General features: G+C 39.4%; 1 protein-coding gene across 2 annotated transcripts in view; it reads right to left on the bottom strand.

Annotated features, from left to right (window-relative positions):
* The window catches only part of SEC22A (SEC22 homolog A, vesicle trafficking protein), an 81,649-nt gene extending 79,684 nt beyond the window's left edge, over positions 1 to 1,965 (bottom strand). The window contains exons 1-2 of one of the 2 annotated variants that reach the window (XM_043594334.1): positions 1,869 to 1,965; positions 1,038 to 1,170 (exon numbers count right to left, since the gene is read on the bottom strand). Coding sequence is in view for 1 of the 2 variants with exons in the window: in XM_043594333.1 (XP_043450268.1) it covers positions 1,869 to 1,915 (47 nt within the window). In the remaining variant the exon portion in view is untranslated. The remainder of the gene's footprint in view (positions 1 to 1,037; positions 1,171 to 1,868) is intronic. The other variant, XM_043594333.1, reaches the window with a different exon arrangement.
* Positions 1,966 to 22,949: the final 20,984 nt, after the last annotated feature.

Raw genomic sequence — 22,949 nt, 5'->3', positions numbered from 1 at the left:
AGTGAGGTAGGTATAATCTCCATTTACAGATGAGGAAACTGAAGGTCCCTTTCTCAAAGTCACTATGAATATACAGCAGAACTGGTGCTTAAACTTAAGTATCTTGTATCTCTGTATCACTGTGCTACATCAGTCTCCTTAAACCAGCAAGGAGCAAGAAGCCAGTGATACAGAAGCTTTCTAGCTACTCGTTGAAATAATAAAAGACCACCTTACATTTTCTGTAAGAGGCAGTATAAGTTAACAGGATGGAGTCTGGAACAAGTGCCTGGGTTCAAAAACTGGCTCCACCATGTGCTAACTGTAAACTTGGGCAAGCTTTGCCTTTCTGTATTCAATTTGCTCACCTATACATTGTGGTAACTGATAGCACGTATCTCCTAGGATTATTTTAAAGACACTAATAGTATCTACCTTACAGAGCTACATAAAGAACCTGAAACATCACCTTGAAGACTGAAAGTGCAATATTGCTTATTATTATTAATTTACTGACTGCCCTCTAATTATCAGGCACTTTATATACTACCTGATTTAAGCCTTCCAATAACCTATGAGATAGGTACTATCAGTTCCATTTTTCCTTTGAGGATATTCAAGCTCAGAAAAGTTAAGAAATTTATTCAATTCTTAAATTCGCAAGTGACAGATTTAGATCCAGGCCTAACTCTAACCACCCTATGAGATACTGCCTCACAATGTTTTCAGGTTTCTTACTCAGGTATTTGGAAAGTCACAGGCACCCCTTTGAAAAGACCTAGGCTTCTTTTAAACATCGATATAAAACATAGATTTTTAAAAAATCAATTCATACACACACACACACACACACACACACACAAAGGTACTAAATTGGTTATCATGGTTCTCAACATAAGAAATGTCCAGATATCCCATTAATTTAGGGCATGATCACACATATCAAATACTGAAATACAACCTTCAATAATGGAAAGTGTTGGTACTGTTTCAACTACTAATTCCTTATAATCTCAGCACGTGAGCAAATTCAGAATTTAGAAAAGTGATTGTTCCACCTGTTAGATGGGATTACAACATCTTGCGTCTGGTGGCTGACACTTTAGCCCTGGACTTTGCCTTGGCTGTACAGGCATAGGAGGGACTGGTTCTCAAGCTCTCCAACTGCCCCCAAGAGGTTGACCCAGGAAACTGAGGAGAAAAGTCCAAAGTTGTTTTCGCTGGCAGAGAGATTCAAGCCAGCTGGGGCTCGGCCTCCTATTTTGGAGCCCTCTTCCATCTGTGGAGCCAATTGCTCAGGTCTCCTATAAGCCACATTGCACCCAAAGTGCCACTAACGGGCCTTAAGAGCCTTCTTTGGCCAACGAGGTCAAATCTCTGGGCTCAATGCTCATTAAAACCCCACTGAACGCAAAGTAAGCCACTAGTTCAAATCCCACCCTGCTTTTAAAAAATAGGAAATGCCACATCAAGCTCTCTGGTCCACCTAAGTAGCCTAGGTAGATGGCCGTGTTTCTAGCAACTGGACGCCAGGGAATGCCCCCCACTGCTGGCAGCCCACAGCGACTGTCCCTCCCCCCGGGGCCCCTGCCTGAGCAGTCCCATACCCAAGACAGGTCAGCCAAGGGGCAACTGCCACTCGCGCGACCCCACAGCCCCCGTTAAGCTGAAGGGAAAGAAGTCCCCGCAATCCCACCCCTCCAATGCTCCGCGGCTCCAACCACCCGGCTCCCGCCCCCCAAGGCACGCGCTGGGTTCCTGCTCGGGAGGTCTGTAGTCGCGAGGGCGAGGGTCACAGCCGTGGCGGGAGGGAGGGAGAGCGAAGGGACCCAATCTTGAGCGACCCTAAGAGGGTTGAGGAACGAGAACTGGGAGGGGCCACGTCGTACCTGTCGAGCCGAGACCCGCCGCTCCAAGTGACGCGCCCGCAGTGCATTATGGGGCCAGGGAGTGGCCTTTCCTCGGGGCAGCCCCACGTCCAACGTGGCTGGCGCCTGGCGGGATCAAGCCCCGCCCCCTCCCTTCGGCCCGCCCAGGCCAATCAGGGTCTGTGGGAAGACACATTGGCCCGCCCCCTCCCCAGGCCCGAGGTTGTCCCGCCCCGTTCCAGGAAAGATTGGCAGCGTTTCACGCACCTGCGCCAAGACGTTGCAAAGTCCTCTGGTGACGGCTAATGTTGTCCTTCACAAATGAAGCTAATCTCTCCTGCTGGTCGCCGGTATCTGGAGTCAGTTCGTCTCTCACGCGGCCACACAGCAAACATTATCCAAGGAGCGGGGGGAAAAGCCCCCTCTGAGTGAGCAAGAAAAGGACTTGTCCCATCTATCACCACACAAGCAGGCACCTAACCTTGGCAAAGAAATGCCAGATGCAGACCCTACGGGCCCTTTCACCCTTTGCCTGGACATGCATTATTAAATAACACTTGATGACTGTACCACGTGCCAAGCCCGGTGTTGGGCATTGGGTTACAGGAAAGAACATAACACTGAATGGAATCTAAAGTGTAACAGGAGCAAGAGATGTTAAAGCATAAATCATTACATAATTATAAATTGTGATCAGTACTATGAAGAAAAACTAGTGGGTGTGATGATGAATTAATTTTGGACTATCAGGGAAGATATTTTTAAAGAAGTGTCTTTTAAGTTCCAGGTATATGAAACAACCTTAAAGGATGTTTCAGGCCAAAAGAACATTAAGTGTTAGGTGGCTGGGGCATGAAAGAAATTGGTGCGTTCTAAGAACTGAAAGGAAGTCAATGTGGTTGAAACGAAGGGAGCAAGCTTGGGCTGAGATGAGACAGAGGCCAGACCATGCAAGCTCTTATTGGCCACATAATAGATTTTAGACTGTATTTTGGAATGTATCCTAAGGTTAATGGGCAGCTAATATAAAATGTTAAGTAGAATCTGATTTACATATTTAAAAGCTCACTCAGGCTATTTGTGGGGAATAGTTTGGAGGAGGGCAGGAGGTGTTGCTGAAAGGCCAGTTTAGGGGCAGTTACATTAGTCAAGGCTAGAGATGATGGTGGCTTAACCTAGGGTAATGACAGTAGAGACAGTGAGAGTTAGATAATTTCAGGACATGTATAAATGAGAGGTGGAATCTAAGGACTTGATAATGGATTGATTTTCTGGGAAGAGTAAAAAAAGGGGAGCATTAAGAATGACTCCCTAAGTAACTAGATGGATTAAGAAGGCTTTTACTGATTCAGGGAACATAGAGGAGCAAATGGTTTTGGATACAAGTTTGAGATGCTTATAAATGAGGTGTCAAACATTCGGATGTTTAAGTCTGGAAGTCAGAAGAAATGGCTAGACTAATTATATAAGTTTGGTGGTTGTTGGGATGGGTTAACCCAGTAATTCCACTTATAGGTATATATGCAATAGAAATGTATTCATATGTTAACCAAAAGACATATATAAGAATGTTAACAGGATGAGCAAATTTTAGAATATTCATATAGTGGAATAGCACACAGGAAAGAGAATGAACCTTTTACAACTACACACAAAACATGGATGAATTTCACAGTCATAAAATTGAACAAAAGAAGCCCGACACAAAAATTGTTTTTTATATTATTCTACTTGTATAATATTCAGAAACAGACAAAAATAATATATGGTAATAGAAGTTGGGATATTGGTTATCTTTAAGTGGTATTAAATTTAAAAAGGGCCACTAAGGGGGCTCCTGGAGTTCTAATACTGTTGTTCTTGATCTGGGTATTAGTTACACCAGTAAGTCCAATTAATGAAAATTCATCAAGCTATACACTTAAGATTTATGCAATTTTTCAGTATGTATTATATATATATATATATTTTTTTTTTGAGAGAGAGAGTGTGTGTGTGTGTGTGTGCGTGTGTGTGAGCAGGGGAGGGGCAAAGACAGGGGGAGAGAGAGAATCCCCCAAGCAGGCTCCATGCTATCAGCACTGAGCCCAATGTGGGGCTCAAACTCAAGAACCATGAGATCATGACCTGAGCTGAAATCAAGAGTCAGATGCTTAACTGACTGAGACACCCAGGCACCCCTTAGTATATATATTTTTTATTCAATAAAAATTTTACATTTTTAAAATGTTATGGGTGGGGCATCTGGCAGGCTCAGTCAGAAGAGCATGCAACACTTGATCTCAGGGTTGTGAGCTTTGGGTGCCATGTTGGGTGTAGAGATAACTTTAAAAAGTGGAATCTTAAAAAAATAAATAAAACTGATATGAGTGATGTAGCCATCAATAAGTTACTGGTACCGGATAACCTTCCTATCACAAACAATAGAAAAGTGGACCAAATCTATGAAACAAGTGTTTTCAGAAACTGGACAATAGGTACAGTAAGACTGTGATACTGGAAAGAAGGAAAACAAATAAGATGAGGCCAAAGTTTTCCCTAGATTTCTTTCTGGAGGTATTTCCCTAAGCACGGGATAGAAGAAAGCCAAACGGAATACAGTTCTCTTGCAAAATGGGGAGAGAGAAATTGGAATTAGGAGAGATTCAGGCAACTTAAATCTGCAGGGCAGAATATCAGAGAAAGAGCTCCAGAAATATGCATCAGGGTCTGCATGAATCTTTAGTGTAGGTTTAAGGATAGACTTCATGAGGCTAGTTAAATAACAATTACTGGGGGAACTATAAGCTGAACAACTACTAGAACTTAAGTAAAGTTTAGAAACATTCAAGTTCTGACCAATTGGAATGAAGAAACCTTATTAAACACCTGGCGCATTTGCTAGGGATACCTCAGAAAGGCCACATTTTAGAGAGAAGGCTAAAAATAAACTAGCCCAACATTAAAGGCTATTCTATCCGTTCAAAACAAAGCTGAAAAAGCTTATCTGCAAGTAATTAACTACTTGCTTGAATGAAACTTAATCTTTAAATAAAGACAAAATCCAGGCACCAAACCAGTAATACCTATAATGTCCGTTATTCAATAAAAAATTACTGTATATGTGAAGAAGTAGGAAAATGTGAACAGAAGAAAAATCAGTCAATAGAAACAGACCCAGAAATGGTGAAGATGATGAAATTAGCAGATAGGAACTTTAAAGCAGGTGTTATAAGTGTGATCAAGAATTTGAAGAAAGACATAAATGTAATCAAAACAATGAATCAGAACCTCTAGAGTAGTAAAATATAATATCCAAAATGAAAATTTCATTGGATGGGCTTAAAAGCAGCTTAGACACTGCAGAAGAAAAGATCTGTGAAGAAAGAAACTGTTCAGAAGAATGAACTATAACAAAGTGCAAGGACAAGTAAACTTGAAAATAAAATGGACAGAGCCTTAATAACCTGTAAAACAATACGTATGTTAGTTATCTAACATATGTGTAACTGGAGATACAGAAAGACAGGAGAGGAGATTTTTTTAAATATGAAGAAATAATAAAAGTTTTCTAAGACTGATAAAAAATATAAACCCATAGGTCCAAGAAAGAAAAACAACCCCAAAAATGATAAACACAAAGAAATCCTTACCAAAGCACACTACACTCACACTGTTAAAAATCAATAATTAAAAGAAAATACTAGGGGCGCCTGGGTGGCTCAGTCTCAGTCAGTTAAGCATCCAACTTCAGCTCAGGTCATGATCTCAAGGTTCTGTGAATCTGAGCCCTGCATTGGGCTCTGTGCTGACAGCTCAGAGCCTGGAGCCTGCTTCTGATTCTGTATCTCCCTCTCTCTCTGCCTCTCCCCAGCTTGTGTTCTGTTTCTCTCTGTCTCTCAAAAATAAATAAATGTTAAAAGAAAATTTTTTAAATAAAGAAAATACTAGAAAAGATCACAGAAAAAGCCACATTCTATATAAGGAACAGACAACAATTACTACTGACTTCACATCAGAAAGAATGTAAGCCAGAATATAACAGAATAAAATCTTTACGGTCCTAAAAGAAAACCTCTGTCAATCTAGAACTTTATATCCAGCAAAAATTATTTCAAAAAATAAAGGTGAAATAAAGGCACTTTCAGACAAACAAAAGATGAGAGAATTTGTTACTAGTATACCTGAATTATAATAAATGCTAAAGAAAGTTCTTCCAATTAAACAAAAATGATTCTAGATGGAAATTTGAATTTACACAAAAGAAACAAAAACTGTCAGAAATGGTGAATATGGGAGTTAATACAAAGACTTTTCTCTTTTACAATTTTCTCTAAAATATAAATAATCATTTAAATCAAACACAGTAACCAGGGCGCCTGGGTGGCTCAGTCAGTTAAGCGTCCAACTTCAGATCAGGTCATGATCTCACAGTTTGTGAGATTGAGCCCCACATGGGGCTCTCTGCTGTCAGTACAGAGCCTGCTTCAGATCCGCTGTCCCCTCACTCTCTACCCCTCCCCTGCTCGTTCTCTCTAAATAAATAAATAAATAAATAAATAAATAAATAATAAACTTAAAAAAAAAAAGAATTAGCCACTATTGGCTTACCTAAGCTCTTAAAAAAAAAAACAGTAACAATGTTTTGTGAGGTTTATATCACATGAAGAAGTAAAATACACATTAGCAATATAAAGAAAAGGAGACTGGATATAAGGATACTATGACTGGATATGGGATACTGGTATAAGGTTCTTACACCATACTTGAAACGGTATAATTTGAAGGTAGAATGTGATAAATTAAAGATATGTATTGTAAGACAAATGACTACAAGGAAAAAGAAGAGGTATTTAAAATTTAATCAGCCGACAGAGGAATTTAAAATGAGAATGCTATAAAATACTCAATCCAAAAGAAAGCAAGAAAAGAGTTAAAATGGAACAAAGAACAGATAGACAGATAAAAACCAAATAGTCTGGGCACCTGGGTGGCTCAGTTGGTTAAGCATCTGACTTTGGTTCAGGTCACGATCCCACAGTTTATGAGTTTGAGCCAGCAGTGAACTCCTCACTGTCTGTGCTAACAGCTCATAGCCTAAAGCCTGCTTCAGATTATGTGTCTCCCTCTCTCTCTGCCCCTCCCCTGCTTGCTCTCGGTCTCTGTCTCTCAACAAATAAACAATAACAAAATTAAAAAAAAAAAAAAACAAATAGCCTATATGACTGATTTACACATAACACATATTGAAAACTATATTAAATGCAAATGGTCTAAACTCTGCTTTAAAAGGCAAATTGTCTTACTGGATTTGAAAAATTAGTCAAGGCCCAGCTATATGCTATCTACAAAAAAATTCAGTTTAAACATAATGACATAGATCAGTTAAAAGTAAAAAAAATGAAGAAAGAGGGTTGCCTGGGTGGCTCAGTCAGTTAAGCATCCAACGTCAGCTCAGGTCATGATCTCACAGTTTGTGAGTTTGAGCCCCACATCAGGGACAGCACAGAGCCCACTTTGGATCCTCTGCCCCCTCTTTCTCTCTACTCTCTCTTTCTCTCAAAAATAAATAAACATTTTTTTAAAAAAAAAAGAAAAAAAAACAATCACTAATTTAAAAGGTGAAGTAGTTATATTAGTATCAAAGTGAACTTCAGAACAAGGAATATTATCAAAGTTAAAGAGGGATATTTTATAATGATAAGAGATTTATTTCATCAAAATAAGCACACATCCTAATAGAAATGCATCTAATAACAGAGCTTCAAATACACAAAGCAAAAATGGATAGAAGAACTGAAAGGAGAAGTAGGCAAGTCCACAATATAGGTGGAGATCTCGTCACTTTCCCTCAGTAAGTGAGAACAAGTAGACAGAAAGTCAATAAGGTAATAGAAGACATGAATTAGCAACCAACTTGGCACAACTGATATTTATAAAACGGTTCACCAAACAACAGTAGAGTACACATTCTTTCCTAGCCAAGATAGACCATATGTTGGGCAATAAAAATAATTTTTTTAATTTTTGAAAATGTTTTTATTTATTTTTGAGAGAGAGAGAGAGAAAGCAGGGGAGGGACACAGAGAGAGAGGGAGACACAGAAACCAAAGCAAGCTCCAGGCTCCGAGCAGTCAGCACAGAGCCCAACACAGGGCTCGAACCCACAAACTGTGAGATCATGACCTGAGCCGAAGCTGGACACCCAACCGACTAAGCCACCCAGGTGTCCTGGCAGTAAAAATAATTTTTAAAAAACATTAAGCAAAAGAAACCAGATACTAAAAAGTACATTCTGTATTTGTCTATTTACATGAAGTTCTAAACAAATACAACTAATCTGTAGTGAGAAGAAAATCATAAAATGGTTGCATCTAGTGGCTGGGTTGACTAGAAAGGGGCATGAGGGAATTTTCCGGAGTTGGTGATAATGTTCTCTCTCTCTTTTTTTTAAGAAATTTGAACTTTTCTTTGTTTTATGTTTATTTTTGAGAGAGGGGGAGAGAGAGAGAGAGAGAGAGAGACAGAACAGGAACAGGATAGGGGCAGAGAGAGAAGGAGACACAGAATCCAAAGCAGGCTCCAGACTCTGAGCTGTCAGCACAGAGCCTGATGCAGGGCTCAAACCCATGAACTGTGAGATCATGACCTGAGCTGAAGTCAGATGCTTAACTGACTGAGCCACCCAGGGGCACTCTATCTTGACAAGGGTTTGGGTTGCAGGGATGTATGCATTTTTCAGAACTCATTAAATGGTATGCTTGAGACTTTTGCATTTCATTGTATATAAATTTTATCTCAAAAGTAAAAAATAGCATAAAAATATTAAAGTCTATTTAGCAATTCTGAAACTACTTTCTGCATTTTCTAGGTCTCAGCAAATGGGTAAATACATTGAGGATAATGCAAGCCAGTTTCCTCACATCAGAGAAGGTAGTTAAAAATAAGGGAGTTATCTAAAAATAAGGAAGTTATCTAAAAATAAGGAAGTTACTAAAAAATAAAGGAGCTACTTAAAAATAAGGGAACATAGTGCCATTTCCACTGAAAGGAACCAGAGATCTTGGTGGGGGGGGGGGGTGGATTTCATCTCAGTCCTGAGGCACAGAAGGAATAATGTGAGCCTGTACCATCTTGTGTCAGAAAGCAAAGAAGTACCAAAGAATGTCAGGACATAGGAGGCAGCTTAAAGGAATTCCCACGGATTCAGTCTGGGACATTATAAACATCAATCTAAACAGTGATTGTAATATTTTATAACGCATTGACTGGAATAAAAGTAATGAGTTAAACAAATAGTCCATAGTCCATACACATAAATTTAAATAATAAATAAACACATTTAAAAATAAGGAGGGAAAGCTTTTCCTGATAGTAGAACACCAAGTAATAAACACCAAAGGAATGATGGAGTTAGAAAATCATGAACAGATGCCAATGCCAACATTACTAGTCAAAAGTTGAATGAGGGACAGGATATTTATCCATTCTCAAAACATCTCCCCAAATTGCCTATTAAACAATGGAACAACCAGGAACTTTACAGTAAAGAAGTCTGGCAGACAATGATAATGACAATGCTAATTGCAATAAGCTAAAAGTCAATAAAAATCTAACCAAAGGTTCTGGGAGGATTACAAAGGGATAACTGACTGAGCTTGAGAGAAGCAAAAAAAAAAAAAAAAAAAGTTTTATTTTTTATTATTTTTTATTTTTTTTTCAACGTTTATTTATTTATTTGAGACAGAGAGAGACAGAGCATGAACGGGGGAGGGGCAGAGAGAGAGGGAGACACAGAATCAGAAACAGGCTCCAGGCTCTGAGCTGTCAGCACAGAGCCCAACACAGAGCTCGAATCCATGAACTGTGAGATCATGACCTGAGCTGAAGTCGGATGCTTAGACTACTGAACCACCCAGGCGCCCCCAAAAAAAGTTTGTTTTAAAAAAAGGGGTGATGTTTGAGGAGACTTACAGGAAGAAGAAAAGTGTATCAGGCAAACTGTGGTGGGGCATGGAGAATTTAGATACTTAGATATAGGCATGTGGAACAGCATTAACAATTCAGGGAACTGCAAGTGATCTCCTAGTGCTACAGTGTGGATGGGAAATGAAGCAAAAAGAAAGGCGAGACTTCAAAGAGCTGATATGCCAAACTACCAAGTTTGACTTTTTCCTGCAGGCAATGGGAAGGCACTGAAGGATTTTAGGCAGAATAATAGTAAATGCATGTATTCTTAAGAAAGAAAGAAAAGAAAGAAAGAAAGAAAGAAAGAAAGAAAGAAAGAAAGAAAGAAAGAAAAATAAACCTTAGTGTTTTAAAAATAAACACATTCTAGAATGGTACAAAAAAATGTCTAACTATAAAATAGCTGTAAGAAAATAAAGATGGATTTGGCTTTGAGATAAAGAAATGTTTCTATGCATAAAAGCAATGAAGAAACCACAAAGAAAAGGATTAGAAGATCACATCAAAGTATAAAGTGTCTGTACATGAAAACAAATAAATGAAAATTCAGGCAACAAACTGAGTGAAATATATGCAACATATGACAAAGAATGCCAACATACCTCATCAAAATAAAAAGCTTCTGCACAGCAAAGGAAACAATCAGCAAAACTAAAAGGCAACCAACAGAATGGGAGAAGATATTTGCAAATGACATATCAGATAAAGGGTTAGTATCCAAAATCTATAAAGAACTTATCGAACTCAACATCCAAAACACAAATAATCCAGTGAAGAAATGGGCAAAAGATATGAATAGACACTTCTCCAAAGACTATATCTAGATGGCTAACAGACACTTGAAAAGATGCTCAACATCACTCATCATCAGGGAAAAATACAAATCAAAACCACAATGAGATACCACCTCACACCTGTCAGAATGGCTAAAATTAACAACTCAGGCAACAACAGATGTTGGCGAGGATGCAGAGAAAGAGGATCTCTTTGGCACTGCTGGTGGGAATGCAAACTGGTGCAGCCACTCTGGAAAACAGTATGGAAGTTCCTCAGAAAATTAGAAATAGAACTACCCTACAACCCAGCAATTGCACTACTAGGTATTTATCCAAGAGATACAGGTGTACTGTTTCAAAGGGGCACATGCACCCCCATGTTTATAGCAGCACTATCAACAATAGCCAAAGTATGGAAAGAGCCCAAATGTCCATCGATGGATGAATGGATAAAGAAGATGTGGTATATATATACAATGGAGTATTACTCAGCAATCAAAAAGAGTGAAATCTTGTCATTTGCAGCTACATGGATAGAACTAGAGGGTATTTGCTAAGCAAAATTAGTCAGAGAAAGACAAATATCATATGACTTCACTCATATGAGGACTTTAAGATACAAAACTTCAAGATGAACTTAAGAGAAAAGAAGCAAAAATAATATAAAAACAGGGAAGGGGACAAAACATAAGAGACTCTTAAATATGGAGAACAAACAGGGTTTCTGGAGGGGTTGTGGGAGGGTGGATGGGCTAAATGGGTAAGGGGCACTAGGGAATCTACTCTGAAATCTTGTTGCACTATATGCTAACTAACTTGAATGTCAATGAAAAGAGAGAGAGACAGAGACAGAGACAGAGACCGAGAATTAGGAACATGCCCATTGCAAATGGGCAAGGGCACTAAAAAGATAATTCACAAAAGAATTATAAGTGGTCAACAAACATTTAAATGGTAATTAAACGGGGAAACATCCCACTTTTCTAGAAGGAGCTGTATTTCAGAGTAAATAAGTAGTCCCAGTTGATGAGAGAAAGCGCTACTTAATAGAATAATAAAAATAAATATAACAGAAGGGATGACAGATTTATAAAATCATCACTTTCAACTCGAATGAAAACATTGATTTAGGCAGAAATTAGCCAGGTGGTAAAGTCAGGAGGTGAGTGGTGGATGGACAAAGGACATTCTTCTGATGCCAAAATACACCACATAGATTACTGTTCAGTTGCAAAGGGGAAAACCCCACCCATCCAATGAAGTGGAAAGGTTGCTACCACTCTAATCCCAGGTCAATCTGAACATCCCCAATTGACTGTAAAATGTTATAGCTCAGCCACCTGATGTGATGCAGTAAGAAGTACACATCACCTGTGATACATTCTTTCCAAAACAATGTTTAGCTTGAATCTATCATATCGTTACAGCTAGCTCCCCATTCACAAAAAAACACAAAATTTTAATTTTTTAGACATAGATAAAGTTAAAAAAAAAGTCATCATTTAACCTTTTTAAAAGAATCTTCCTCTTACTATTTTAATGGGTATCTTCCACACAAACTTTTTTTAAAAAAATGAAATTGGGGGCGCCTGGGTGGCTCAGGTGGTTAAGTGACTGACTTTGGCTCAGGTTATGATCTCCCAGTTTGTGGGTTCAAGCCCTGCATTAGGCTCTGTGCTGACAGCTCAGAGCCTGGAACCTGCTTTGGATGCTGTGTCTCCCTCTCTCTATGCCCCTCCCCCTCTTCTTCTTCTTCTTCTTCTTCTTCTTCTTCTTCTTCTTCTTCTCTCTCTCTCTCTCTCTCTCTCTCTCAAAATTAAATAAACAGTAAAAAAAAAAATTTTTTTTAATGAGATCATAGGGGCGCCTGGGTGGCTTACTTGGTTAGGCGACCAACTTCGGCTCAGGTCATGATCTCACAGTTTGTGAGTTCGAGCCTGCATCGGGCTCTGTGCTGACAGCTCAGAACCTAGAGCCTGCTTCAGATTCTGTGTCTCCCCCTCTCTCTTCCCCTCCCCTGTTCAAGCTCTGTGTCTCTCAATAATAAATAAACATTAAAAATTTTTTTTAAAAATGAGATCACATTCTACATCTTGTTCTACGACTTGATGATATTTCATGGACAATCCCTCTTCCTACCCCATCTGTCACTATCTGTGGATTTACTTCATTCTTTTTCACAGTGGCAGATGGTAATACAGATGTATGGTAAGTTATTGAATCACTTTCTATTAATGGATGTTCAGGTTCCCTTTTCATGCCATTACAAATATTGCTATCAGAAACACCATTAAATGTACATCTATGTGATGTATTTAGGCTGGACAGATCCCTTGAAATAGAATTTCCTGGTTAAAGGGCATGCCAGATTGCTCTAAAAAACCCTATACTATCTTATACCATAACCAATAATGTGTGTAATTTTCCCACATCCTCAAACAAAGCTGGATTTGTATCATCAAGCTGTTTCATTTTTTCCAGTTTGAATAGTGGGGAGGGGGCGGAAGGTTACCTCATTGTTAAGCTCATAATTTTGCTATTATTAATGAGGATGGCAATTGTTTTATATGTTTCTTGGAAAAATGTGTTTCATCTTTTATAAACTGCCCATTCATCTGTCTCTTTGCCAAAACAATCTATGAATAACTATTAGTCTGATGAAATCCTGGATTTAAAGTAGCTTTTTTAGGGGTACCTGAGTGGCTCAGTTGGTTGAGCTTCTGACTCTTGATTTTGACTCAGTTCGTGATCTCACAGTTTGTGGGTTTGAGCCCCATATCAGGCTCTGCACTGACAGTATGGAGCTTGCTTGGGATTGTCTCTCTCTCTCTCTCCCTACTTCTCTCCCCCTTCCCCATTCTCTCTCTCTCTCTCAAGATAAATAAACTTAAAAAAAATAAAGTAGTTTCAAATATTACAACCTCCATTAACCAAGAATAAAATGTTTCCTAGACCTTTGTTATTAATGTGTGTCTGTTTGGATCCAAAAGTCCAAAAATCTTTTTGATGTTCTCCCTTTAAAAAAGTCGACTTTCATGCCATACTTTCCAGATAGTTATATTATCATAATCTTCCAGGTGGAGAACCAGAGCACGACTACGTTGTACTCATTTAGAGTCACAAAATGATTCAGTGGCAGACATGCATCTCAAATCCATCATTCCATCTTATTTTTCAATTATGCTCCCCACACTTTCCTTCTCCAATTCACTCCCCACCAGTCTCATTTACTGGAATAAAGAGCCAGTTAGTATTCATAGGTTTTATTCAACACATAAATATGTAAGTTCATGAAAGAAGGAAACGATCGCACATAAGCTATAAATTATTTCTTATTCCTGTTTACAAATAATGTTTTAATTACTGTATACTTCTTGGCTATAGGAAAAATGACTTAGAAATAATTTCCCCTCCAACCAAAATTCAGTAATATATATGTTTTAGTACAGTGGTGCTTGCACAGAGAAACCTCAATGTGACATTGCTGCTGTAGTTTAAGGAGAAAAAAAAAAAAAAGGTAAGCTGCAAGGAAAGGACTTTAAACTTTTATTACAGGAGAGGGTTTTAGGTAGGGGAAGTTCTCCAAATCCAAAATACTGTTTCCCTAACAGCTATAAATACATCCGTCATTTCTTCACCGCCCCCATACAGCAGTGACCTTGTAGGATAGATGCAGTGAAGAGAAAAACCTATTTCAGAAATGAGGAATTAACCATGTGGTATAACAATACCTCCTCTTTAACCATTTCCTGGGGACTATGAAATGTCGCTATTAACACGGATAAAAATGATTTAAAATAACAATTACCATTTGTTTATTATATGCTAATTACTTTGCACTCATTTTGTTTTTCTAGCAACTCTGTGCCTTAACTATTATAATTAAATTATTATTTTATAGGACTAACTAAGCCTCAGAAAACTTGGCCATGTTCCCACAGTTAGTGAATATAAGAGCCAGGATTCAAATCCAGGCTGCTGACTCACATGCTGGTTCTTTTCCCTGCGAAGCTTTGCTGCCCCAGCACCACAGGTGGTTCTGCAGGGGTGATGGCAGACCGGCTGTTTTAGACTTGTCCTCTTAGGACACTGCACATGTCACCGGGATCCAGCCACGTCTGGGTTTTTCTTTCAGCTGTGCAAGTTCAGAAATTCTGTGTTGTGAGTTGGTTTATCCTGGAGTAGAGTAAAATACTAGGCCATGAGCATCCCAAGCAAGACCTAGCCAGGGACAGACAAAATCCACAGGTCTGTGGAGGGGAGGAGAAATAAAAACTAAGGAGGGCACCGAGATTGGAGACAGAAATACCAAAGCAAGACAACATAAGAGGAGATGTGAAGTCCATGCCAAAGATCATAGCAGTCTATTATTGAAAGCCACATAATGGTATGGTCAAGGTTCTCCCGTGGCCAAATGGCAACCGGGGGCAGTAAGGTTTACAGGAGCTTTAGCTTCTCCCACTTGGGGAGAAACCAGCCTGTGCAAATCTGGAAGCTAGCTGTGAATGAAAGGCAAACTGTGGGCTGGGGCTGCAGAGCAGAGGGCAGGTGCAGCTTTTTGAGGTGGCCCAATTGACTCAGAGGGGCAGCCATATTAGAAACTAAGTTGTCTCCTGAGAAACTTAACAGAAGACCATAGGGGAGGGGAAGGGGGAAAAAAGGATACAGAGAGGGAAGGAGGCAAACCATGAGAGATTCTTAAAAACAGAGAATAAACTGAGGGTTGATGGGGAGAGGGGAGATGGGGATGAGGTCGTGGGAGAGAGGGGAAAGTGGGTGATGGGCATTGAGGAGCGCACCTGTTGCGATGAGCACTGGGTGTTGTATGGAAACCAATTTGACAGGAAATTTCATATTAAAAAAAGAAAAAGAAAAAAAACCTAAGTTGTAGGTTACTTCGCCGAGCACACTCAACTTCCCTTTCCAGCCTGTTTCTGACTTATATTCTTGGAAGGATTAGTTTATCAATTACATGATCCATTCCTGCTTAGCCACAGCTGACTGAACCATCTGACCAAAGGAGCTGGTCAGCAACCAATCAGACTCTAAATTTGATCTAAGAAATATAAAGAGTGAGTTGGTCAGATGCCATGTGCATGGAGCTGCAAGGTCATGCAGTGGGTAGGACAGTGAGTCTACGAAGTGCCACACATGGCTCAAATTACAGGGGAGCAAATTGTTTGGAACATAGCAAGAAAAGCCCAAGAGAAACAAACAAGACTGTGTATGCTCAGTCAGAGACAGAGGCAAGTAACTCATTTTATGGTTTCCAATCGAGGAGAGGAGATTTCCTCCAATTAAATTCTCTGTGAGGTTCCCCTCAATCTTAATTTTTTTAAAAAAGAAATCCTCTTTTTATGAGTTTTTTAGAGTGGATTTCTTTTCTTACCAATAATTTCTGACTCAGGCATTGATTTGTGAATATGAATAACATTGTGGTACAGCATAGGGAATACAGTCAATGGTATTAGAATCATGTTGTATGATAATAGATGGTAGCTACACTTGTGGTGAGCATAGCATAACATAAACTTGTCACAACACTATCTCGTACACCTGAAACTAATGTAACACTGTGTGCCAAATTTTTTAATTAAGAAAATGACAACACACACACACACACACACACACATACACACACACACACACACACACACACACACACACTGCATGCATGGAGGACATAATTCTACTTAAAAAAAAAATAGAATGCCATTGTATTCATGAACAGTGAGACAGTCCTTTCCAACAAGAACTTTTACGTCCAAATACATGGAAAATGGAATTCGTAATCTTTGTGATCAGAGTGCCAAAGCCCAGAGTGTTGGGTCATCTTATAAGAAGTTTGGCTTTGGCCAAGGCAGCAGCTGGAGAGCGCTCCTTCCTGGAGAAGCAGAGGGAAATGAGCCATCTTTGAGCACCTACGAAGGGACCCTTGGATGTTACATAGAATTATATCCTTTAACTCTCACAGCCTTATTATTCAGTTATAGAAAGAATGTGAAGCTCCAAAAGGTTAAGTAAACTGCTCAAGGTCACAAAACTAAGAACAAACACAGCTGAGAATCAAAGTCAGGCCACTTTTCCTTGTGGGAACTCTGTCTCCCAAAGGCCAACATCCTAACAACCACCCATTACAGCCCCATCCTCCTTGGGCAGTGCAATGGTTAATATTATGTGTCGACCTGGCTGGGCCGCAGTGTTTGGTGGTTGCTCAAACATTATTCTGGATGTTTCTGAGATGGTGTTTTTTGGATGAGATTTCATTTAAATCTGCAGACTTTTGAGAAAAACAACTTGTCCTGCATAATGTGAGTGAGACTCATCCAGATAGTAGAAGGTCTAAATAGAAGAAAGATACTGACCTCTCCCAAGCAAAAAGGAATTCTGCCAGCAGACAGCCTTCAGAATTGAACTGCAGCACTGGCTCTTCTTTGGGTCTCCAGCCTGCTGGCCCACCCTGCAGGTTTTAGCCTTATTAGCCTCTATAATCGTGTGAGCCAATTCCTTAAAATCAATCTTTCTCTCCCACTCTCTCTGTCTCTTTCTCTGTGCACACACACACACACATACACACACACACACACACACACATCCTCCTGCATTTCTAGACAACCCTGCTTATACAGGTAGTGATAGATAATTAATATTAGATTCTCTTTTTACTCTAGGTAAGTTAGGGCTATTACTTCTAACATCTTAGGTTCATAGGAAAGCACACAAAACCACAAAACAGAATATGGTATAAAAACTCCCCTCCCTCCCTTGTATATTAAATCCCATTAGACTCCATTTTAGAGACTTACTTTCCTAACCTTGTCTTCAGATTCCAGCTTTAGCTCAGTGGGAATATATAAATTCACCAGGATATTACTTGTCATACTTTAACACCAGCAATAATAAGTACTGATTCTGGACCTATATTCTTCGGCACAATCACAAATCTCCGTAACCTCTATCCACACACAAATGTCATTGGTACCTGCAAGTGCGAGAGGGATGTTAATTTGAAAACTCTTACTGGCTGTAATTTGTTTGAAGATGGCGAACTGAATCACAAATCAACTAAAGGTGTGCTTCAATACTCTTCATTAGTATACAAAATTATCGGAAAGGTATGGGGACGGTGCATCAAAACTGAAACCTTTGATCATTCAGTCAATGACACATATGCTATTCTGAAACATTCTCCTCTTTCCAGGCAGCCAATGACTGTTTTACTGGGAAGAGCAAAGAGCAGATGGACGGTATTTATTAAAATTGTACTGTGAACCTTGTGCCAAATGGCAATTATATTATTTAGAGTATAAGAATGCCCATGTTGTAATAAGATAAAAATCATCATAATAAAAAATTAGTTAAAAATTATATAAATTCCATGTTAAATTATATATTTAAAAATAGAAATTTTATTTTTAAGTTATATAAAAATATATCCTATACATTTTGAAATAAAAGGCATACTTATAAATAACCCATGGGTTAAAGGAAAAATATTAATAGAAATTATGACTGTTAACATTGTACAACAATGGGGATACCTGGATGGCTCAGTCAGTTAAGTGTCCAACTCTTGATTTCGGCTCAGGTCATGATCTCACGGTTTATGGGTTTGAGACCCACATCGGGCTCTGCACTGACAGCATGGAGCCTGCTTGAGATTCTCTCTCCCTCTCCCTCTGTCCCTCCCTTACTCACACATGTGTGCACTCTCTCTTTCAAAATAAATAAATAAACTTTAAAATAAAAAGATAAGCAGTAACAAGTGTTAGCCAGGATATGGAGAAAAAAAGAACGCTTGTGGACTGTTTGTGGGAATGTAAATTGGTACAGCCAGTGTGGAAAACAGTATGAAGTTTCCTCAAACAATTAAAAATATGATACATATGATCCAGGAATGGATCATACCCACTAATGGGTATTTTCCCAAAGAAAATGAAAAGACTAATTTGAAAAGATATATACACCCTATGTTTACTGCAGCATTATTTATAATAGCCAAGATATGGAAGCAGCCTGAGTGTCCATTGATAAATGAATAAAGATGTGATACACACACACACACTGGAATATTACTCAGCTATAAAAAAGAATGAGATCTTGCCATTTGCATCAACATGGATAGATCTAGAGGATATTATGCTAGGTAAAATGTCAGACAGAGAAAGACAAATACTGTATCATTTCACTTATGTGTAGAATCTAAAACACAAGTGAATAAACAAAAAATGCAGGAACAGATCCATAAATACAGAGAACAAAAGGGTGCCCGAGGGGAGAAGTGGGGGTGGGTTGGGTACAATGGGTGTAGGGGAACGGGAATACAGGCTTCCAGTTACGGAACAAACAAGTCACAGGAATAAAAAGCACAGACTGAGATATATAGTCACTGGTGTTATGATAGCATCGTATGGTGACAGATGGTAACTGCACTATGGTGAGCAGAGCAGAACATATAGACTTGTCCAATCACTACATCATACACCTGAAACTAACATAACATTGTATGTCGACTATACTTCAATTAAAAAACAAAGTGTGTGGTTTCATGGAATTAAGTGATTTGGTGGTAGAGAGGTGCCCAGTGGTGAGGGTGAACAAAAGGAAAGAGAGAGGGTGATTGGGGGTGGTGGCAAAAGGGGCACTGGTGACAGAGAGGAGAAAGCTAGAGGGAGGCGGGTCTGGCAGTAGAGAGGATCCTGGTGGCAAAGATGAGAAAGCTAGGACAGGGGTGAAAAAAGGGTAAGTGAAAAATAAAATGAGCCTGGTGGCAAGGAGGGCTTTGAGGCAGAGGAAATAAGACATTGGTAGGAGGGGAGCAAAGGTTAGCGGATAGGGACCCAATGGCAAAGTGGTGGCAGGGAGGACAGTTCCAGGTGAAGGGAGTGAATGGAGTGTGAAGTCCAGATGAGGTGAGAGACGGGGAGAGACAGGGAGTGTTAAGAGGTCAGAGCCAAGGTTGGTACCTTGCCGGAAGCTGCTGATAGGCCAGCATTCCGAAGGACTCCCGCAGAGGGCTGCTAACTGCTCTCCCAGAGGGTATGGTGAGAGCCTGGATGCCAGAGTTAGAGAGGGTACAGCCACAGTCACTATGGAAGCCAAGTAGGACCAGAGGGAGCATCCCTTCCCACATACTCAGCCACCACTGACGCGTGGCTATCCTCATCAGAACACTTGCCCAGGTGGCTGCAAGACACAGAGGAGGGAGCTGTGTCAGAAGCCAGATGAGCAAGAAGGGCCAGACAGGCTTGTCTGGTGCTCAGGGGAGGAGCACCAGAAGCTGTAACCCCCTCACTTCCAAGAATCCACTCTTGGAGAAGTTCCTTCGTGGACACAAGAGAACATGCTCAACAATGTTCACATCAGCATCATTTGTCATAGCAAAAATAAAGTTTAGTCATGCAAGAAAACAGGTGGCAATGGGATTGGAATGAATTAGAACCGCACATATTAAGAAAACAAAAATCTCCAAAGAAGTTCAATAAAAAAGTAAGTTACAAAAGGATACTAAGAGTACAATATCATTTATATAAGATTTCAACTCTACCAAATAGTACTACTGTTTTGGATGCACATAGGAGTAGTAAATGCGTAGACTTACATGGGAATCACAAACACAGAATTCAAGATAATGGTGATTTTAGAGGTGGAAGGATAGAGGGGAATTGGATCAGGAAGGTACTTTCAACTGTGTAAGCTCTAAAGCTGAGGAATGGATACAGTGATGCTCTATATTCTTTTAGTGTCTTTTTAAGTATCTGAAATAAACTAATTTTTAAAGAAGAAATTTGGAGGCACGTGGTTTATTATTCTCTCTACTTTTCTGGAATTTGAAGGGTTTTTCAAATCAATAAGATACCATATTTTAATATATACTCTACATGAATAACTCCCCCTCTCCTGTCACCTGTATTTTACCACTCAAATGAATTAACGGGAAGATGGAATGAGGTAGTGATATTATTATGAAAGTAGTGAGCCAAGGCCTTCTCTACTGAGAACCAGAACTTGAAATAAATTAAGTTCGGTTCAGTCTGGAGTATTAATAGGATTTAATTATTTATAAGCTAAGTGTCATAAGGGTCCATGATCCTTAAAAGAACTAATCACATTTCAAAGGGCATTGAAAACCGTATAAACGTAATAAAGTTGCATAGTCTAATCATCAGCTTGTTACCTGAAAGTCTGTGGAGGAAGGTACCTTACTTACTTACTTATATTCTAGAAACCAGCCTATACTTCCATCAGATTTTATAACAATGTTATTTAACATTTATGGAGAATAAACAAAGATTTTACACATAAGCACACACACACACACAAACGCACACACACACCCAACCCATATTTTATAAGGATACATACATATTTAACAACATCAGATACATTGGGAGACGACTATCAGGGTGCATGGACTGATGATAATTTGCCATGAATCAAGGAGTAAGCTTAACTCAACTCTCAGCACTTGAGATTAAAAGCAAAAAAACAAACCAAACAAACAAAAACACAAACCTGGTCCCCTGACCTTATGGTGCTTATAAATTAGAGGGGAAAAGCAAATTTGTAATATGAATGTGATGGCTTGTAAAATGCTAAGAACTTCTGGATTCTTAGCAAAAGAGACAGTGTGATAATCTCTCTAGTGAATTAGTAATTTGGTTACCAATTTTTTTTTTTCCAAGAGGGGAAAGAGCTATCATCTTGAGTTGAAAGGAAGGCATTTCATAGATACACCCTTTGTCATGGTCTTAGTTCTCTTGAACTGTTGCACGTGGCTACAAGTGAAGAACCAAGAGAAGCCCATAGAGAGAAAAGAGAGCTCTGCTGAAGGATGTCGCATCCCCTGGCATGGGTAAACACAAGCCTTCTCTTATGTTGAAGTGAAAAGAACATAAAGGCAAATATCCAAGGGATGCCACGTGTAACATGTAAGGATACAGGCTTCGTGAACATCTGATCCTACTTCTATTACTAAAAGCAGAACCAAATATATACCAAAACTACTCACGGTTAGTATGATGTGACACCACCCCTGTGATGGGAGAATTCGGGGTTTTGGGTATTAAAAAGCAATTTGTTTTGATAAGACAGGATATAGGCTTAATACAGTAAAGGTTTTAGGGGCGCCTGGGTGGCTCAGTCGGTTAAGCGTCCGACTTCGGCTCAGGTCATGATCTCGCGGTTCGTGAGTTCAAGCCCCAAGTCGGGCTCTGTGCTGACAGCTCAGAGCCTGGAGCCTGCTTCAGATTCTGTGTCTCCTTCTCTCTCTGCCCCTCCCCTGCTCATGCTCTGCCTCTCTCTGTCTCAAAAATAAATAAAACATTAAAAAAATTTAAAAAATACAGGAAAGGTTTTTATTTACCGCTCACATCACCGTCTGGGATAGCGTGGCTCCCTTGGCAGCTCCTCTCCAAAGAGGAAGTCAGGAATCTTGGTTCCTTCATCTCAAACACATGGAAAGTAGGGATGAGAGAGTTGGAGGATCACACAGGTCATTTTAAGACCAAACTGGGGGCACCTGTGTGGCTCAGTCGGTTAAGCATCCGACTTCAGCTCAGGTCATGGTCTCAAGGTTTGTGAGTTCAAGCCCTGCGTCAGGCTCTGTGCTGACAGCTCAGAGCCTGGAGCCTGCTTCAGATTCTGTGTCTCCTCTCCTTCTGCCTCTCCCCTACTCACGCTCTATCTCTCTCTCAAAAATAAGTAAACAGTAAAAAAAAAATGAAATGAAAAAGATGAAAAAAACAAAAAGAGCCAAACTCAAGGTGGCTTACTTCACTCCCCTACATTTCATGGATAAAAGCAAAGCCATAGACTCCCATACCTGCAAGGAAACAGAATTTCTGAGGGCCCAAGAAAAGCAAACAGGATGAGAAATGCATTGTGCTCCCTCTGCCAGAGGACTGGCTTAAGGAAAATTATTGAGGAAATAAAAAACTGCTAATTTTTGATGCATGTGACAATAGTATGTGGCCACTTATTTATAGAAACAACCAATCCTGACTTTTCACACTGATCTCAGCAGCAAATCTAAGCATAAAAAAGAGCAAAATAATCCATCCTACTCTCTCCCTAGTTGTGCAAAAGCTCAGTAAAATTGTAGAATTTATGCTGACAAGACAGGTCTGATAGTGATAAATAAACCTCCCATCCCATTAAGGTCCATTCCTTTATGTCTCTCAAAGTGTAGTTTTTTGAATCCTAGTTGAAAAAGAAATTAAAATTCAACCATTTATTTGGATGTGAATTTCAAAAAGAAAAATGAAAGGGAACAAATTAATTGTACAGAGCAGCAAAAATAAATAAATAAATATACATATACATATACATATACATACATATACATATACAAACAAAACAAAACAAAGGTCAGAAACAA

This window comes from Prionailurus bengalensis, chromosome C2, assembly GCF_016509475.1.
Source record: "Prionailurus bengalensis isolate Pbe53 chromosome C2, Fcat_Pben_1.1_paternal_pri, whole genome shotgun sequence".
NCBI lineage: Eukaryota > Metazoa > Chordata > Mammalia > Carnivora > Felidae > Prionailurus > Prionailurus bengalensis.
The sequence above is the reverse complement of the archived record's forward strand: the minus strand, read 5'-3'. Positions and strand labels throughout refer to the sequence as shown.